The sequence below is a fragment of the Buteo buteo genome, chromosome 13 (genome assembly GCF_964188355.1).
Source record: "Buteo buteo chromosome 13, bButBut1.hap1.1, whole genome shotgun sequence".
Taxonomy (NCBI): domain Eukaryota; kingdom Metazoa; phylum Chordata; class Aves; order Accipitriformes; family Accipitridae; genus Buteo; species Buteo buteo.
In genome coordinates this window covers 22,711,987-22,731,755 of record NC_134183.1, presented here as the reverse complement: position 1 = coordinate 22,731,755, position 19,769 = coordinate 22,711,987, and the positions used below count along the sequence as shown (strand labels likewise).

The following is a 19,769-nucleotide window of genomic DNA, read 5'->3' as shown; positions in this document are numbered from 1 at the left end:
TGACAGAGTCAAGAAAAAGATTTTAAAATCTGGTTTTGTTTTTACATTAGCTTCAACAGAATTATGGTTACCCTTTTCACCCCAGCCCCTGATGGACTTCATGTGAAGGCTCCTAGGGACCATATGAAACTCTAAGGACTTAGGATGAGCATGAAAGCAGAGCCTCCAAGCCCAGCATAGAAGCAGAAGAGGTGCAAGGCAGGAAGGCAGAGAGGCTCGGTATGTTCTTGAGTCAATCAGCCTTTCCTTCATCCCAGGGATGTGCAGCACTTCTTGCTTTGCAGGGACAAAGAAAGATGCTCAAAGCTGGAAGTGAAGGATGAGATTTTGGTTACAAAGCTGTTTGTGAGAGTTTCCTTGCAGAGCACTTGCTAAGTGCCTGGGCTTGGATGTTTAAACAAGGGCTGGTCTCCCACACACTGTCTCTTGTCCATGGCTAATCCTGCAGCAAGGTCAAATAACACCAACTCTGAGTCACTGCAACCATTTCCAAGGCAACTGGCCGAATATACAGTGTAAACACATGATTACAGATTCACTGTTGAGTTCAGGAAGAAGGAGGAGGAGGAGGAAGAGCTGGGTTGAAATAAGTCATGCTCTTATTGAAATCAGAGTAGTCAGTGCTGAAGCAACACTGGACAAATGCATCAGTGTCAGCGGAGGGTATGAAAAAAATTGGGTTCTCCCATTTTGCTTCTCCCCAGTAACCCCTTCACCACTGAAGTCTTTTTTTCTCAGGTAGTTTTTCCAAAATGAGGTACAAGTATAGAAGAGGGTGTTATTGAAATGGTTGCTTTACATGTGAGATGTCACCTCTTCTTCCCTTGCACTGCGACCCCAGACAGTGCTATCTGGCAGGAACGGGACTACCTTTCTGAAAGGTCCGCTAAATCTCTGCCTGATAAAAGCTGTATTTTGGGACAGCAGCTACCCCTATCTAGCATACTACACCGCAAGATCAGGACTCTACTGGGTCAGAAAAAAAAAAAAAAAAAAAGCCCATTATAACTAAAGGAACAATTGAGAACAGTTGCCTCCTTTCCCTTTGAATCACAAAGGGTGTCAGATTTCCCACTAACAGTGACAAAACGAACCCCAGGGAGCCCTCCCCAGTGACTCAGTTACATTTGGGGCCAGCAGGACAGGCAGAGCCCAGAGCATCACCCTGGGTACCGTCTGGCAGCCACCACCCCAGCCCCATCCACCGCTGCTCCAAAGACGTCAGGGCCAGCGCCGAGAGGAAAGCATCACTCCCTCCCGGAAATCCCATCAAGTATGCCGGTTCCCGCACGGGCTGAAGGGGAACACTGAAGCTTTTCAGTTCCTTTCTTGGCAACGCTGCCACGGTCCCGAGGGGGAGGTGAGGTCATTGCAAGCGGCGCTGGCAGAGCCCCGCGCCTGCCACACAAAAGCAGGGAAGGAGTCACCCCTTCTTCTCCCTCCTCTGGGAGAAAATAAGCACTAATCTAATTGATTGCACAGGGCTCCAGTCATCAGTAACTGTAAAAAGACTTCTCTTCCCAAGCCAACTGAACAACTCAAACAGCACAAAAGGAGGAGGAAATGAAAAAATACGGTGGCCAACTTTTAGCCACTCATTCCCAGGAGGAGAAACTCCTTAGCCCAAATCTTACTTCACATGCATCTCTCATAAAACAATACTTACAAGATAGATAAAAAGGCAAACCCATGAAATACACTTGATCACTTAAGCTATACTGTGCATAGTGAAAATGTCAGGCGTTTTTCTCACACTAGTATCAACGTGCTGCATAGCAACAAGTCAGAATGAAAGGTTAATGGTAAGGACCGCAGCCTGGAACAGGCTTATTCCCACGGTCCTGAAGTCACTGAAGGAAAATGCTGCACCGATTTGTTTTGTTTTGTTAATGGCACAAAGGCTTAAAGAGAGTGGTGGGCTTTAACGTGAAAATCCATCCCGTCTGAACCGGCTGTGCTGGAGGGATGGCACCAAGCACCTACATTGCCTGCCACTGCAAGTGTTTCAAAAACTCTGTGTTGGCTCTGATCTGCATGACAGGATTTAGGGGAAAAGGGTTGTATTTCACCAGGACTACGGCAATGAACCTCACCGAGGTAAGCAGATCCTAATTGTAGCTAGGACTTACCAGGCTGTACATCATTTGGACAACAGCATCTCTAACCTGACAAACATGTCTTCCATTATCTTGCTTGCATTTAAAAGCCTTTTACTATACGTAAACATAACTGTGTATTTTCTACAATAGAATCCCATAGTTACACATTAAATAATTGCAACCTCAGAGTCATATAATTCTAGCGAAATCAAGCAAGACATTTTTAAAAGACATAAGCAGTCATCCAAACTATGTGTTCTACTCTCTCTGAATGTGTAAATGAGGAAAAAGACAAGCAACAAAACAGCATTACATTTAAGTCCACTTGAGCTAACCAAATTTCACAGACTGATACACTGATATGCAAAGAAAGGCAATTGTTTACCAGGAGAAATTGTCTCCAGACTCCCAGGATTAATCTTTCTCGTACTTGTGCAGTGTTGGACAGTTGACCCAGTGAAGACCAAGTAAAAAACTACATCATCTTCAACTTTATCTTCCTCAGTCAGTTGCACTGTAATAACAGAGTCACCCTAGGAAAAAGGACAAGAAAAAAGGTTAGGTTTACATTTGCAAGACCCACATCATATAAAATAAAACTTCTCTACCTACAAGGCTCCTACTCCCTGCTTATACACTCCTTTCACATGACTCAGGGCCCATCCTAATTTTCAGATATGCAAGTCATCCTTAGCATGCCTAAGCATCACATCCAGCCAACCAGCTAGAAAATATGTTGAGTGCAGCTCTAGGAAGAGATATATAGAAATCTCAAGGGTATATTCAAAATAGCAACTTAACATGGTGAAATCACGCCAAGTCTGACAAACATGAGCATATAACCCCACACAGTTTTTTTTTATACACACGTGCGCACATATATGTATGTATCCCCCCACATACGCATAGCTAAAACAACAGAATTGGAATAGTGGCCTAGAATTGCCTCTGTCTTCATAAATTTTAGCAAATTCCCTAAACCTTGCTTGAGCTTTCACATTTCTCCCATCCAAGCTAGCCACTGTGCTCATAGTTCCAGTGTAACCAACTTAATCACTGAACACATCTCTCATCTGCAATCCATAAACACACGAAGACAAAAAAGTTTCATATCCACTGAGATTTTTTTCCACCTTCCTTACCAAAAAACAGTAACTGTGGCTGTACAGGCAGCAGTAGCTCTTCTCATTCATCTATAAGCTCATGCCTTGGTGAAAAGCTCTGTACATTATCAAAACCAGCAGTTCTTCAAGCCCTGAAAAGAAATCTGTTGTGATCTGTTGGCTGAACACTCCCACTTAGTTCTAGGGAGGCTTTGTTTCAGTATCAGTATATTCTATCATTTTGCTCATCTTTGCTATCAGCAATAATTATGTTCATAAAGGGCACGCATGGTTATCATAGTTAACCCAGCACAGGATACAGTAAGTACACCTGAAATTAATACACCTGCACGGACAAGAACAGGAGACATATCCACCAACTTTAGTTTTCCACGGGGAAGGGAAAGCAAGGAAGGAAGATGGCTTTCACTTACTACAGAACTAAGTGAAACATTTTCATTTGATCTCACCATACACCATTTATCTGCCCAAAGAATTATATAAACTACAACACTGAGAACAACAGACTGTGATGTGACCTTCTGCCTCTTTTCTATCAAGATCAAAACCAGTTGGATGCCCCAGTTTTACACTGCAGCTGCATTAGCCAGCTCTCTGCCACCATCACATTGAGCATATGGTTAAGGCTGCAAATCTGGAAAAGATTTTATTATTATTATTATTGCAGATTATATAATTCTAATTTGCATATGTAATAGAATACGCATGTCATTTCATTTAAAACCATCTCCTTAAGATCACTCAGTTCATCCCTTCTCTTTGTCAAATATATTGCAGAAAAATCCCAGACTTCCAAGCTCTCTCATACACCTGTGCTGTGTTAGCATCGCTTCCCACGCTCCGTCTCACATCTCCCCATTCTCCCTCATCTCAGGCTCCTTTTACGCCCCATCACAGCTTCCTCCTCCAAGTTCATGTCCAGCTCTCCCCCTCTGATCTGGCCTGTCTGGTACCTCTTGCCACGGGCAGGATTGCACTTTGTTTTGATAGAAACAAGGTTTTGCAGTGCAGTACACAACCAGCCCCTGGTCTTAAAAACAAATATATGAGTCAGTCTTACGACACACAGGAAAGAAAACCATGAATTCAAAAAAAGATAAATGGAGCAGCGAGTCTAGTTTGCATTTCCAGAGGTTGCAGAGTTACAAACGTACATTTTAGGAAGGTCTCAAGTGATAATATCAGACCAGACTTCCAGCTGGGGGGAAAGGAACCACGCAGCAAAAGTATATATTGCATATAGTCAGTGTTGAAACAAAAACAGGTGCAAAAAGAAATAAATCAAGCTTTAAATTCAAGCATGACCAGCACACATGCTGAGTTGAAAACTAAATATCCCATTTCAAGCAAATGGATCCAGTTTTGAGCGGATGTTCAAAAAAACAAAAGCTGAAGTTTCAACCTACAATCCCTTTGTGCTTTGGTTTTTATATCCGCCTTTGTTCAAACTGTTCCTCCCTTAAGGCATGAACATACAAAGCACTTAAATAGACTTAAAATGCAGGTGACATTTCAGGACACTCATCAACAGGGTTGACTGTTTAAAGTGGTATCTGTTAAAGGAGATTTTTCTTTTATTTAACTCAGAAATCAAGTACAGCTAGTCCAATTCCTGTGAAAGGAAAGCAAATCCGCACAGAGTGCGCATGAGAAGACACCTATCTATCCATGCGAACTACTCACATTTCAAGGAAAAGCAATTTAATTTGCAGCATTATTGCAAAAGCTAATTTGTATATTTTGTTATTGATAAAAACCTTGCAAATACACGTAAGAAACCTCAACACCAGAAGTTCCACATAACCTGAAATCCATCTAAGCTGAGACTTAAAAAAAGATGGCTGAATTTCTTATACAGATACCTGACCTAATTTTGAAGGTGGCCCTGCTTTGTAGGGTGGTCAGACCAGATGGCCTCCAGCAGTACTTTCCAACCAAATTATTCCACTCTTTATATTCTAATTCAGTTTATTTCAGTTATTGTTTAAGTCTAAGGGGAGCACAAATTATCATCAGCTGATATCAATTTAAAAGGCTCTTCAGCTGTGTCTAAGTAGCTCTTTATGGTGGGATGGTCTCCACTACCCTGCTCCCTCCTCCTCCTCTTCTGGAGGACCCTCCACCAAAAGACTGAAGAGGAATGCCCAATATCATTATTATGATAACTGAGCATCTTCTTTTCTGTTTACTTGAAATTTTAAGTTGTCTCCAAATATCTCCAGCAAGACCAATAACGTGTCACTTAGTTGCTGCGTACTTCAGTTTACTTACAAGTGTCATCTCAGCTACCTCTTAGCTGTACTGTGCCTGGTACAGCTCACTGTGCATGATGTGATCTGAGATCCCAGAAATAAAAGAGCAAAGCACTAAATAAGAACGACCGTCCTACTTCAACACACCTCTGCTTCCCAGTTATTAACTATTTTGTTGTCCACTGCCAATTTTAAGTTGATTTTAAAAAGTTATATTCAAACAACATATTTATTTGAAAAGGAAATAATGCACAGAACAACCCTCTCTTTCCAACATTTTTGGAGTTAAAGAAAATCAGTTACAAATGCAGCCAAATTCCTCCAACCCACATAGAAGACTTTCCAACAGCCCTATTGCATTCAGCCTCCAAAAACTTTTTAATTGAAGTATGTTTACCTTTATTCATTTAATATTGTCCAAAAGATGTCATCTGTTCAGTATCACTGCCACACAAGGTGGTTATTATAACCCTTCTTTCATCCCAAATGGCTAGAAATGGGAGACCAGCCTGCCAATATCCCTTTGGTGAAAGTACAGACAGATCAAAGCCATTCCCTGGAATGCTCCAACAAATAAGAATAATTTAATTTCAAAACTAGTTTGGATTGACTAATACTTACTTGGCTTAAAGCCCATTGGAAATGAAAACATTCCATTTTGGTCCATTCATGAAAGAGGTCACCCTCTCCCTCGTTCAGATCTGAGAATCTCTGGTTTCAGATAGCTGCAACGGGATGTAAAGAAGGTGGATGTGGCTCTTTTCTCTAAATATATTCCCTTCCTCAAACTGAAGGGAGAAAGCAGGTCTGCCTCGCCAAGGGATGGGTGCACTGGAAAAAACAAGCCTGACCTTGGACTACTATTAAACAATTCAGAACGAGATTTTAGAGTGGCACCTCTCTGAACCTTTGGCTTAGTTAAGGCAGCTGAAATGCAATTATCTCTGAAAAGGCCCAAATACTGTTACTAGGTCTAAAAAACAAAACTAGATAGACAACACACCTGTTTGTCAGCATATTTTGCTGGCGTTAGGACAACTCCACCTTTTCAGGTATTTGTTTTTCCAATGCTGCAGTTAAAGGCATGTGGATTGTATGTAGGCAAAGTATGAGCAACTCTGAGTAATCATTTCTTCTTTCTCAGATTTGGTTTCTGTGTCTGTTAAAACAAACTATTTACCTTCAAAGGCTTTTTTTTTTAAAAATAGATGACCTCAGCAATATTTGGAAGTGATGATGAAGCAAACAAAATCTTTAAGCTCAAAAGAATTAAGATCTCTTATGTTATTAGCTAAAAATACTATCCACTTTCCAAAAAGAAATAATTGGTTTAAGCATATAAAGACATCTTTCTCTTCCACTTCAGGGTCTGGAAATCTGTCTGGTTTTGGGGAATTGATACCATTTGGGACCACAAGGACAGCCCCAGCAAATGCAGAATTCAAGAGCTTGGGATGAGAAACATGAGTTTAGCTGGCAGGGGGGAATTTTTTCTGAGGGATATCAGTTCTACCAGCAACAGGTACATCGCTCTGCAATGGACTGTGAAGGGAAAACTATTCTTATCATCTTAGCATGCTGGCTAACAAATTTTAAAGTTGTTATTGTTTAAAAAAAAAGAAGGCAAACTGTATTTTTATAGCTGAAGCATGTGATTTCTAAGCTGGTTTTCCCCCCATGGTTCATAGTGGGCATTTTGAAGTACATTATCTAATGCACTAACCACCCACTCTGAACTCCCCCCACACACGCAGTCTAAAAATACTTATGAAAATGAGGCATGTGTTAGATAGCAATACTGGAGCACTCAAGCATTACTTTAGCATTCTGCTTTTAATGAGAAAACACTAACAACCAGTAATCGTGAATTTGTTCTACACAGAAAAGCAGAATTGCGGCTTTTCCACCTCTAGCTGTTTTTTCATGCAGGAAAAGCCTAGCCAGTGCAATCCTACTGAATGGAACGTCCATGGGTTACATGGGTTAGAGATTCACATGTAAGGAAAGAAACATCCCTCCCAGTATACTTCCTTCTAAGAGCTGTTGTAGATGTTGGCATTATGATGCTTTATTAAAGAGGCTGGATTAGATGAGTAAACATAACCTGCCACTGTAACAAGTTTTGTTTTGTTTCCGCTATTCATAACATGAATGCTTGTTGGGTCATTGCTTATTGCATTATGTTGGGACACAAAAGGAGAAATATGCTTTTGAAACACTTCTCTCCCCCCTCCTTGGGAAGCTCTAAATAGCTCCCACAAGAGCTACACTGTACCCAGGAGGACAGCACAAAATCACAGTTCTGGTTTCTTCCTCCTCCTTCAAGGAATTCAGGCTCATTGGTACCTTTATTTATTAATTTTTATATGCAGTTGGACTTGCTGTTACCCCAGTACTGCTTAACACAGAGTAGACAGGATTGGGCTGTAATTACAGCAGGAGGCGAGTGTTTTCACAGCCCTGTGCTTCTAGTTTCCCCATCAATGAAGTGGGAATCGTGGTTCAAACACACTGAGTATTTTTCATCGAAACGGCTTTTAAAGGAAAAGCTGGCTTTTCAATCATATGACGTTTTCTTTGGAAAGTGTACAGGACCAACAATAATTAAGTTAGACAAAATCAAAGGGAAAGTTGAGACAATTCCACCTCAAATTGAGAACTGCAGAATACTGCAGTTGGAGGATGGAAAAGGCAACTGCAATACAGCTTTAGAAAATGTAGCAGAAATCACCCTGCAAGAAAAAAAGTAAAATGTAATTGTTTAGATGCTCAATGATCCATTACCATCTACCTCTGCCAGTACACAACAAGATCAACAGCTAAACTTTTGCTCCCAGACAGTGTCCCCATCTCGGCCGAGTATCTTGGAAGATCCCTCCCATCTAAGGTTACTTTGGGTTGGTGTAAACATATGCTTAACCCCCTGGAGAACCACATCTGGAAAGGACACTCGCAGCACACCGACACACAGACATCTCCATGCAGAACAAAACCAGGCACAGCTGCACGGGCTCCTGACTACAAAAGGAGATGGGGGTTTGGGCAACTATTTTTAGAGCAAACACAACAGTGCTCTCATCTCCTGGAATAACCCATTTGACTGAGAAAGGCTTGGATTCCAGTTTTTCCAGGTCTCACTAAGCGCTCCAGCCAGTCAGCTGCAACACAGGCACCAAGCACTATCACTGCTGGCGCATAAAACCAAGGGATACTCTTCCACAGCAAGAAAATAACCTACGTCCAGCAAACACTTCCAGGCTGCTATTCCCAGGTTAACAGAAGCAGATGAGCAGCTCAGCCCTGAGGCGTGGAATGCAGGGATGGGTCCTACCTTCAAAACATTCATCTGAGTCCCCTCCCTCTCTGCCCTAGCATGGGGTGAGTTTGTCAGTGGACCTCACTTAATCTTGAGAGCATTTTCTCTCATGGGAACATTATTAGGGCTTCTAAGTTGCCTCCTCGTACTTCACTCCCACATGCTGCAACACCACAGCTTGAAACATCCATCTCCTTTCACAGATGTGGCCGATTACCCGGCAAGCTCCCAGCACACGTATATAAACGAAACAGACTATGGGAGGACGTCAGAGCTATCTGTTACAGCGAGATAACAGCAGTCATTACAGACATCCTTAATTTCATAGAATCATAGAATCATTTAGGTTGGAAAAGACCTTCAAGATTGAGTCCAACCATCATCCATGCCCACTAAACCATGTCCTGGAGTGCCTTGTCTACATGCTTTTTGAATATCTCCAGGGATGGTGACTCAACCACTTCCCTGGGCAGCCTGTTCCAATACCTGACACAACCCTCTCAGTAAAGAAATTTTTCCTAATGTCCAATCTAAACCTCCCCTGGTGCAACTTCAGGCCATTTCCTCTCGTCCTATCTCCAGCCACCTGACAGAGGAGACCAGCACCCACCTCACTACAACCTTCTTTCAGGTAGTTGTAGAGAGCGATAAGGTCTCCCCTCAACCTCCTTTTCTCCAGAATTTCACCAGTACATATTGACTCAGAGGAGCATTTAGGAGAAAAATCATGTCAAATGCAGTTTATCCTGCAGAACTCCAGTCCCCAGAAACAAAGGTAGGGCTGTGAAATATGTCTGAACATGAGCAGCTCTAGAAATCCCTCCTCACCTGGAGATATCCCCCTTGATAAAGGCAATGACCTAGGTCAGGAGCATGGAGAAAGACAGATGTGTTCAGCTGGAGTGTTGCAACCTCCTGCAGATAAAACTTCCAGGGAGAAACTCCGGAAATAAATAGAATGGCAAGCTGCCAAGTTTGGGGTAGATTTGGGTCCTTTTTCATAGTCAATGACTTCAAACACCTTGATCTTAAAGGTGCATGAAGCAGAGATGGGTTTTGTTCTCTTAAAATAAATTAAAAAAAAATATGAAAGAAGACAACAGGAACTACACGAATGGTTTAAAAAAAGTAATAATAATAATAAAAAAAAAAAATCAATCTCCAAACCTAAATTTATTTCCCTTTTAAATTAACAGCAGTACTATTATTTCTGCAGGCAAAAGGTTTCAGGTTAACGGCACAGATACTGAGTCCCTCTGTGATGAGAAAGACAGATTTTGCAAAGCAGTCTCTTACCCTTAGGAAAATACAATTGCAGACTGTAACTTCTTGCCCACAGGCCACCAAAAGAGCAGAACGATGGTACATGTTTTTCTGCCAGCCCACATAGCAACTTGAGGTGATACCTTCCATGTTTCATTAATGCTGCACTGAGCCAAGTGATCTCTTCTTCCAGTGCTAACCACAAAGCCATGACTGGAACACTAACATATATGAAAAATAACTTTCTTCTCTCCACCACTTTCTTGCCCCAAAGGCGAGAAAGAATTTGGTCCAAAAATAAGATTAGCTTAGCACACTGATGGATAAAAAGTTGATGCACGGCAAAGTAGGGATGCAGAATCAAAAGACCAATTATTTAAGACTCTTTGGGTAAAAGGAACATGTGGGAAAACATGGATAAATAGCCCTGAACTGTTGCCTCCAGGCCCAAGCTGGCTTCCACAGACCCATCCTGAGTGCGACCTGTGCTAAAAACACAGCATGGACTCCCTCGATTCGCCTGTCTGCAGAGCCAGCATTGTTACAGCTGATTTATTAATGCAGTCTTACAGCCACACCACATCTCAAGCCAGTCCAGGTGTCTAATCCTGCAGCAGGGTTTCTTTGCAGAGATAAATAGTTTGAGGAGAGGAAAGGGTGGATTTTCTCCTGCAGAAATGGGTACACTTGAAGAAATCCATTATTAGTAGCCCACATCCTTCGACAGATCACATCTCCGTCGGTCTCCAAATCAATCAGCTCAGAGACAAATCTTTATTGAGTGCCAAGATGCTATTGTAAGTATTACATACATATTAATCCAGGCAGCTTGAAGTAGATGTCTACAGACTGCCAACAGAAAATCCATCAAAGTAACAGGATCTTGTTAGTGCTGAAAGAGACACATGATTTATCTTTATGGGTACATCTTCATGACATACCACTTTGCTACACAGAGTCAGGCAAGTTAGTAGATTGGGCTGTTAATAGCCAATTTAGCTGTATCATTGCCTTAGCACAGGGCTCCACATGCTCTGCAGCACTTATGTTACCAACACTTGTTCAGAGCATGCTTAGTCCATCTGCTTAGTGCCTTCTGTGCCATGCAGACAGCCTTCACAAAACTGAACAGCCAAGGTCATTTCTAACAATTTTTAGCATACAGGAAGACATGATAAAATTAACAGCAAAATGGCAAAAATCAAAGTTAAAAAGAAAAACAGAAAGGATAAGAAAAGTGCCATTCAACTGTTTGTGTTCTATGCAAACACCTAGGGGAAGAACTGCTATGACAATTTTATTGTTTGGGTGAAATTGGCAGTATAATGAAGAAAATATTTATTTAATTTTTCATTTATTTGGGCAGTTCAGTATTAGCCAGACCATTCGTTTAAAACATTGCATGCTTGCTGTCCTCAGTCACCATGGCCTATACCGCCTGAATAAGCAATTATGGACAGTAATCCCAAATCCCTTCTACTGCAAGCCCAATACAGCTCGGGTACAGAGAAGGAGGAGGTATGGAGGTACACAAGCAACAATACATTGGGGGTTGCCCTCTAAACTATGCATGTCTCCATGTAATGCCATCACATGAACACGAAGACAAGATGAAAAACAGGGGAAATTTCTCTATAGCAGAATATCCCCTTCAGTATCATCCAGTTTCCACAAGTACTGATCTTACTATTAGAGGGTTTTTTCAGAAATTGTGGAAACTACTACAGTCAATTCCTATAAACACACCCAAATTGATAGGAATGTCTTGCTCTGGCCTCATCCTAAAGCCTCTTTCTTCTGTTCTTCACTACACTGTTAGAGAACCGAACCAGAGAATTTTATTACCAGCTGCTTGAGTGATTGATAGTATTTCCTGCTAATTACTCACATAGCAATAACAACAAAACTGTAGTGCTTGGGAGAAATAGCAGATAGTCTGAATGTATTCAGTGACTAACAGAAATTTAGCTATTCTCTTGGCACTAGAGAGGTGGAGAGTCACAACTCCTGGAAGATAAAGTACATATGATGACACGTTATTTGAAACAATCTCCTTTCACTAGAGTATTTTCACAAGTAGCCTTGATATGTCTTAAAGGGAAAAAAAAAAAAAAATCAGGTTTGAACACTAACATCCAAAGGCCTAAGAGAGCAGAAGGATGGTGTTTTCCTAGTACTTCAGCCTCCTCTACAGTAGAGCAAAACCCTCGAAGAGACAGAGCTCAGAGTGTGTTTCAGAGTGCTCATTTTCCTGCCAGCTGCAAAATATCCTCGCCAGTCTTTAAATATTTCACAACTACAGTACTTAGAGCTACTATAATTATTGAAGCCCTTTTTAAAGTGACATTTTTTGCCAGTAAAGAATAGAAACCATTATAACTATTATCTTACTGAAGAAGTAGCCCCCGCAACCAACGCTACTAGAAAGATGAAACTTTTGCAATGCTTAGAACAAACACTTTGAAACAAAGATACAAACGCAGGCAGCCCCGCAGAAAGCAGCACTGAAAATGTGTCCTGCAACAGAACTGCCACTTGATGGCAGTGCACAGCATCGATCTTTGCACAGAACAATTAATCACAGTTTATTTTATTTTCCACTTTAGCACAATATGGAATTGTTTTACTGAGCAAGGCAGAGGACGAGCATTTGCAGAGACACCACATGCAGTACAACCTTCAGAAGCAGACAGGAGGCACTGCAGATAGAATGCAGGAGATTTGAGAGGTTATTTGAAAACATCATACCTTCATCAAATCAACTTCTTCATAACCACTACTCTCACATCAGCTTTGCTGTCAGAACTGCCTCTAGTCTAACAAAATGACTGTCAGCACTTTGTTACAGAAAATAAAGCAGGGACATGTACCCTGATGAATGAGATGGGAAATTTGTTTGGTCATTCTAAAGCTAACATAAGAATATTTATGAACTCTCTCTATAAATAACATTCACAGAGGAAGAGTAGTTGAAGAGTATTTTCACCCTCTTAAACACCAAGTCCTGATCTCTGTTGCTCATTCCTCCTGAGAGGAGGGGAGACAACACTGTCAGCCAGCCCTAAGGATGGGACACAATCTCTTAATGTCCTTCCAGATATTAACCAGCCCATCAGCTACCACAAGAAATAAAGAAACCTAAATTCAGAGCCCAAGACATACACATCATTTCACCTAGTTTTAATAAAACCTTTAGTGTGACAATACAAGGATTCCTTTTGCAGTTTCAGAAAACAGGCTGAAGCAATCTAATAGCTCCTCAAAAGAGGAGATCTTTGTCTCCCCTGCTTTCCCACTCGTCTATCTCATACCAGCTCCAGCATCTTTCTCCTGGAAGTCATATTATTTAAAGTTCACATGTAATGCTGCAAAGGGGTGGTGAGTTAAGGGCAGAATTTCAGGCAAGTGCTCCAGACTAAACTAGACCATTTACTGTTTACCAGCACATTCATACTCACAAAACAGGATCACAGAAGAAAAGATCAAATAGATAATTATGGGAGGAGGGCTTTGAACCCAAATCACCAGCATTTTTAGTTTCAGATAACATGGAAGAAGGGTTGAGAAAGGGCCACTGAACTGCAGTTTAATCAATGGTTTGTCCTGGACGAAGGTGATGCTGATGGGCAGGTGGACTCTTCTGACTTCTCCAGCCAAAGCTGCTTTCAGTAAATGCACAGAAGTGACCATTTCACAAGGAGTCCTACACTAACATCGCACAGGTCTCACGAGCTAGCAAACACCTCACTTAAGAGGAGCAAGCCAAGCAAACAGCCTCACGAAAACCAAACTGCAACCCAAAGTCTTCACTTAGGTACCCAGGAACTGAGAAGCAGCAGGTAGCTTGCCAGAGGATGGTGCAGAACTCAGGTGGCAGCTGCCAGGCACCCATTTCAACAGAAGGGATGGCTTCTTGTGTGATGTAGACCAGAATTTGGGAAGTGGAGGATGAAAAGAATCTGGATCAAGGACTTAAGTGACAAAAACTTAAAAGATGAGGTCGAGCACCATTTAGCAAAGAAACTATTTTGCCTGCAGAATAAAAGCAGAACCAGACAAGTTGCAATGTGCTCCTGTGAAAAAATCAGTTTATTCAGGCGCCCCAACTGACTTTCTTAAAACCAACCAAGAAGCAGGTTCTTCCACAAGCAACACAAGCAAGTATTTTATTTGTAAAAGGTTCTCAGAGGCCTTCTACTCATTCATAATTCAAAGACGTTTTGAAGGCAGGGCAGAAAACTAGTTTGTCATTAAGAAGAAATCAAATAGCCAACAAATAAAAGACAAGAAGTTTATCAGATCCTCTCACCACAGAGCTGAACTAAACATCAAGGCTGATTCTCCTCTTGCCTAAGGACCTTGAGAGAAAGTAAGACAGGGCTTCTGTATAGTGATTTTCATGAGAAATTCACACATCAAAAGCATGCGAGGTATGTTATACTTTTTCTGCTGGACTGATCTCAGATATTCAGGCATCCCAGTGGCCTTTGTCACCATACATGCCACTAAGCAAACAAATTCAGCACTAGTAGAAGAGTAACTAAAGCACAGCTGCCAACCTTATGACAACATTTTACTGTAGGTTTATAAAGGTATTTCATTTTGTCCTTTTGTCCCTTTGGTAGAGACTTCTGAAGATCATTAATTATCTAGAACACAATAGTGCACAAGTCACACCTGAGATGGTTTCAGCCACGGTAACAAGCTGGCTGCCAGGCAGGCATGCCTGCACAACACCTCGCTGCACTCACGGACACAGGGAAGTACAGCACTTGGGACACACACTGTTGCCACAAGCCTCAAGCTCTCTGTACTGTGAACTTTTTTCTTTAATCCTTTAATATTTATTCAAAAGAGGTTTTTTTTCTTAAAACATGAATGTCAGAGGTTATCACAATTGTTTTTCTCAGGAATACACAGTGCACTTCAGTAGGGCATCAACTGGTGTGAAATATGCAAGTGGGAGAAAAATATTACCAGCATTATCCTTTTCTTCCCCTTTTAGATTAAAGCAGGACACACTGGGAAATCTACAGTAGTAGTTCATTCATTAAAAGAAGAGAGAACCTACTGCACCCAAAACCCAGGTTATATTAGGAGAGAGTCAATGCATTCTTTCTGAGGCTTTTGAAGTTCATACTTCATTAAGTTGCATGACATTTCAGCTTGGAAGTGGGAGCTCTCATCTCTATCAAAACTCTCCTTGAGAAACTCTGCAGGTTACACAGCTCGGAAGTGGCCGTTTATACAAAAGACTCCATCCACAGACCTGATTAAAGACCAAAGTCAACGGGAGCATTTTTATCAATTAAGTGTTTGCCCTCCCATGCAATCAGCAGTTATGACACATTTGGGTTTGTCACTCCAAATAACATGGGCACACCTTAGACAAACCATGCAGAGTAGGAGTGCTGTGATTTAAAACAAGTTTGTTCCTCTTAATCAAAAAGGAAAAAGGAAAAAAGTTTGCAGCAATACATCATCCTTCTCCAGCTGCTAATCTTTTCCATTTCACACCCACTGATCATTATCACCATGAAGAAACATTCCCGTCTTAAAGGCAGATCCAAGGTTGTAGCCTTGGTAGTAATCAAGAGATGACACTTAATGCTTCCCAACTTGTTCCCTGCATGTCACCCCAGTCCTTTCCCAACACATTCATACCCAATACTGGTCTCAGGTTGTTGTTCTAAAAAAAAAAAATAAAAAAAAAATATCCGACATTGATTTCAGAGTGGCAGGAGATGCGACTGGGTTAGAAGAACGATCAATAACATTACAAAGATCCTATAGCTAGCAGAGGCTGAAATCAGATGCTATGCAGGTCACTTTTGAAGTAAGATCTTTCAGGACATTCTATGCAGCTGAAGGCTCAACCTTGATAATTCATGCACATGCACTCTATATTTATTAAAGTTTGGTTAGAAATAAGGATACAGCTTGTGATCCTTGATCCTTTTGTAATTAAATCTCCTGCTGAACTATCACGGTTTAACCCCAGCCAGCAACTAAGCACCACACAGCCGCTCGCTCACTCCCCACCCACCATGGAAGGAAGAGAATTGGAAGGGTAAAGTGAGCAAACTCATGGGTTGAGACAAGAACAGTTTAGTAATTTAATAATAATAAAAAATTGTAATGAAAAGGAAAATATCAAAGAAAGAGAAATAAAACCCAAAGAAAGACAAGTGATACAAATGAAAACAATTGCTCACCCCCAACCATCACCATGCCCAGCCAGTCCTTGAGCAGCGGTCCCCTGGCCAACCTTCCCCCTAGTTTTATTGCTGAGCATGATGTCATATGGTCTGGAATATCCCTTGGGTCAGTTGGGGTCAGTTGTCCTGGCTGTGTCCCCTCCCAAATTCTTGTGCCCCCCCCCCCCCCCCCCCAGTCTCCTCACTGGTGGGGTGGGGTGAGAAGCAGAAAAGATCTTGGCTCTGTGTGAGCACTGCTCAGCAGTAAGGAAAACATCTCTGTGTTATCAGCACTGTTTCCAGCACAAATCCAAAACTTAGCCCCATGCTAGCTACTATGAAGAAAATTAACCCTACCCCAGCCAAAACCAGCACATGAATACTCTGCTGGCCTCTCAATTAATGATAACATCTATAAAAAGATTAACACTTCACCTTTACAAAGCTCTTTCCCATTTTCTTTCTTTTGCCTGGATGTTACCAACAGTTGAGTTTAAGCTAAGTGACTAAAATTATTTAATTTATAAACAGAGAACTTAGTGAATCACAATAAAAAAGGTCACTTAATAATAAACCTCCATTGTTTAGAGCATTGTTAACCCTTTTTTCCCCCTATCTGCATACTCCTTGATGATCTGGATATTCCAATAACACATTGACAATGACTAGTAAGTACCTTACAATACTGAAGTCAAAATTTTGACTTTTGTTGGTAGAGAGATACAACTTTTATAAATAGGTGATGATCAGTGAGTTCATTGCAAGTATTTAACAAAAACAAACAAAACTGAATCTCCTGACCTCCCACGTCCCATCAACCAGACTTCTGCAATGCTCCCATTCCACCCCAGCCCTGGCAGCAAACAGAACAATTTGGTTCTTCAGCTTTGAGACCCTGGGCTTCCCCAGCACAAAGCCCCAGGCAGATCAGAAAGAAGTAAGGTTTGAAACACTGTCCTTCATCCACTATGCTGTGCTCAATAACAGTGCCCATATCGATGGGACAGCACTGAAATACAAGAAAGATGAGGGTAAAGCCAGTTTCGGATTTAATCCAGTATCTGTATATTAATAGATATGTCCCTGACTACAGTCTGAGGCAGGCAACCAAAGGACTGTCCAGCCACACAGACTTTTTTTGTACATCCTGCAGTAAAATGCACCTGAAGAAATCAATGTGTCTTAAGGACCTTGTAGTACAGAGCCCCTTTTCCACAGAATATCCACAGCTCCACCAAAGACTATGTAAAGCATGATCCATGTAATCACACACTGGGAAGAATACAACCCATGAGAAGAGCAGCAACAGAAATCAGATACACTGAACCCAGCCAAGTGACAGTTGCTTTTTGTGACTGTGACCCATGCTAGTGAAAAAGCTGGGAGATAAAGCTCATTCTCTGTTAAAACCCTCCCCACGCTATGCTGATTATGGCTCTGGAGACCACATCTGCCTTAAAGTCAAGCTTGTATCACAAACTTTAAGACCATTGCTGTAATATGGAGAACTCAAACCATCATCACAGTTATGTGAACCACAGAAGACCTTGTCAATAAATTCTCCACTCTACTACTCCACCTCTTCAGAACATCACTGCTGGCAGCAAGACAGCAGCTCATGTTAGTACCCCATCGAGATACCTGAAGAAGGAGGAAGTGGGTTTGAACATTTCAAATTCACACCACCGGCTACAAAGTAACACTGCCTTTTATGAAGGCAATTACATGTTGATGGTGGTACAGATGGGATAGCTGCTTGACCTACAGCCTATTTACGCACCAGCATTAACGGTATCGCACCATTGTGAACATTCCCCGTGCTATATTGAGGAACGCTTTGCTGCCCTATCTCTCCTGGCACGAGCTCCTCTGCCCCATGACTGCACTGCTGTGAGCAGCACCAAGCTCCGGGGCCAGGACAGCTCATTAAACAGCATTAAGGGCAGGTAACGAACAGCTCTGGGTGTAAGATACAATGCTCCTGGGGGGACCAACTGAATGAGCCAGGGGCCATCTGTTTGCAGAGGAAAGGCTGAGCTCTTGTCCCAGCCCAAACCTGCAGCAATATAATGCTTAGCTCCAGTTCCTGGCAACCTCATTAACCAATGAACAATCAGGCAACACTTAAATTGGGACAGACTTCTTTAATCACAAAAACACAACACTCATTATTATTACAGGATGTGTTTTCCACCTTATCTCTTCGTCTTTACACTTACAAAGGCCAGTAGTCTCACCATTACAGGCTGTAGGACCTCCCAGTGGCCACAAGCTCTGCAGAGGCAGGACAGATGATTTTTACAGAAGAGGCAAATAAAAGTCTAATCAGCCAAAAGAAGGTATCAAGAAGGACGCAGCAGATGGTCTTCTCTCTATTTATGTACACTGACTTGAATAACGCAAGAATCTTTATCTCTCTTTTAGCGTGTATGTGGAAGTACCATCTTTTCCATCACCCACGAAACTTTGGTCCCCAGTACACCAGACATCTCAGGTTCCCAAAACACTTTTCATAATGGTAAGGTATTAATCTGGGCAACCCGGTAATTATCAGAGAGGATAAAATGTGCTTTAGCTCTCTAATCGGCTTCCAGGAACTGAACTGGAGACATGATTTTTTACTTTCTCCTCCTAAAAGAAGCTCAGTAATGCTAATTATGATAAAAACAACTACCAATGGAGCTTTCAGGATGAAACTCATGCAAGATTTAAAAAAATTAATAAACAAAATTAAGTAATCTTGAATCTAAACTATTGGCTTAAAAGAAGAAGGGCATAAAGGATCCAATCAATGCAAAGGTATCAAGAACAAAAGGGTGAAATTTGGGGGAAGCCATTTTTCCTGAGAGTAGACGAATGTAGGGAGATCTCCTGACATGTCTGTATTGCCTGTTATTTCCAGTCATTTACTTCACAGAGATGAAATTCCTTATGGAGAAATTCACAGGATACTGTTGTCAGTTATTTGAAAACGAGCTCAACAAGCATGTATGCAGAAAAAGAAGTTGATACCACGTTGAAGAAGGAACCTGGTGAGGTTTGGCATTCACTTACCAATGGCCAGGCCACAAGACTGTTGTGTCTGCCTTCTGAAGAATAAAAATACCAGGAAGACACATTTTTCTTTATGATCTGCTCACACCTAACCACTCTCAGATGAGATGAGCTGTCAATTAACAACACGTGGAAAACAAAACTGATCTTAAAATGTACAAAGCAAACAGGAAGATTAAATACAGAATTTTCAAGGTCCTTGAGTTTCTCTTTTTGCACACACACCCTCCCTCCCCACACCTCTTCCTTAAAATTTGTCTGTTTTGAAAGGCAGCTGATTGCTTACACACCTGGCCAGGAGAGGAGGAGGAAGAGAGAAAAGGGAGTCACTGATATATTAATAGTTGTCATCAACTTATTTGCATTGCAAAGAAACACTATACTGAGTACCACATAATCATTATTTTACACTGGGCTACATATGACCTCAGCCCAGTCCTCCTCACTATCACATGGGGATGAGG

At 41.6% G+C, this 19,769-nt stretch overlaps 1 protein-coding gene across 2 annotated transcripts in view; it reads right to left on the bottom strand.

Annotated features, from left to right (window-relative positions):
* Positions 1-19,769, bottom strand: part of AKAP13 (A-kinase anchoring protein 13) — a 227,667-nt gene that overhangs the window by 140,256 nt on the left and 67,642 nt on the right. For both annotated transcript variants that reach the window (XM_075045059.1, XM_075045060.1), the window contains one exon: positions 2,485-2,632. In XM_075045059.1, the coding sequence (XP_074901160.1) occupies positions 2,485-2,632 (148 nt within the window). The remainder of the gene's footprint in view (positions 1-2,484; positions 2,633-19,769) is intronic.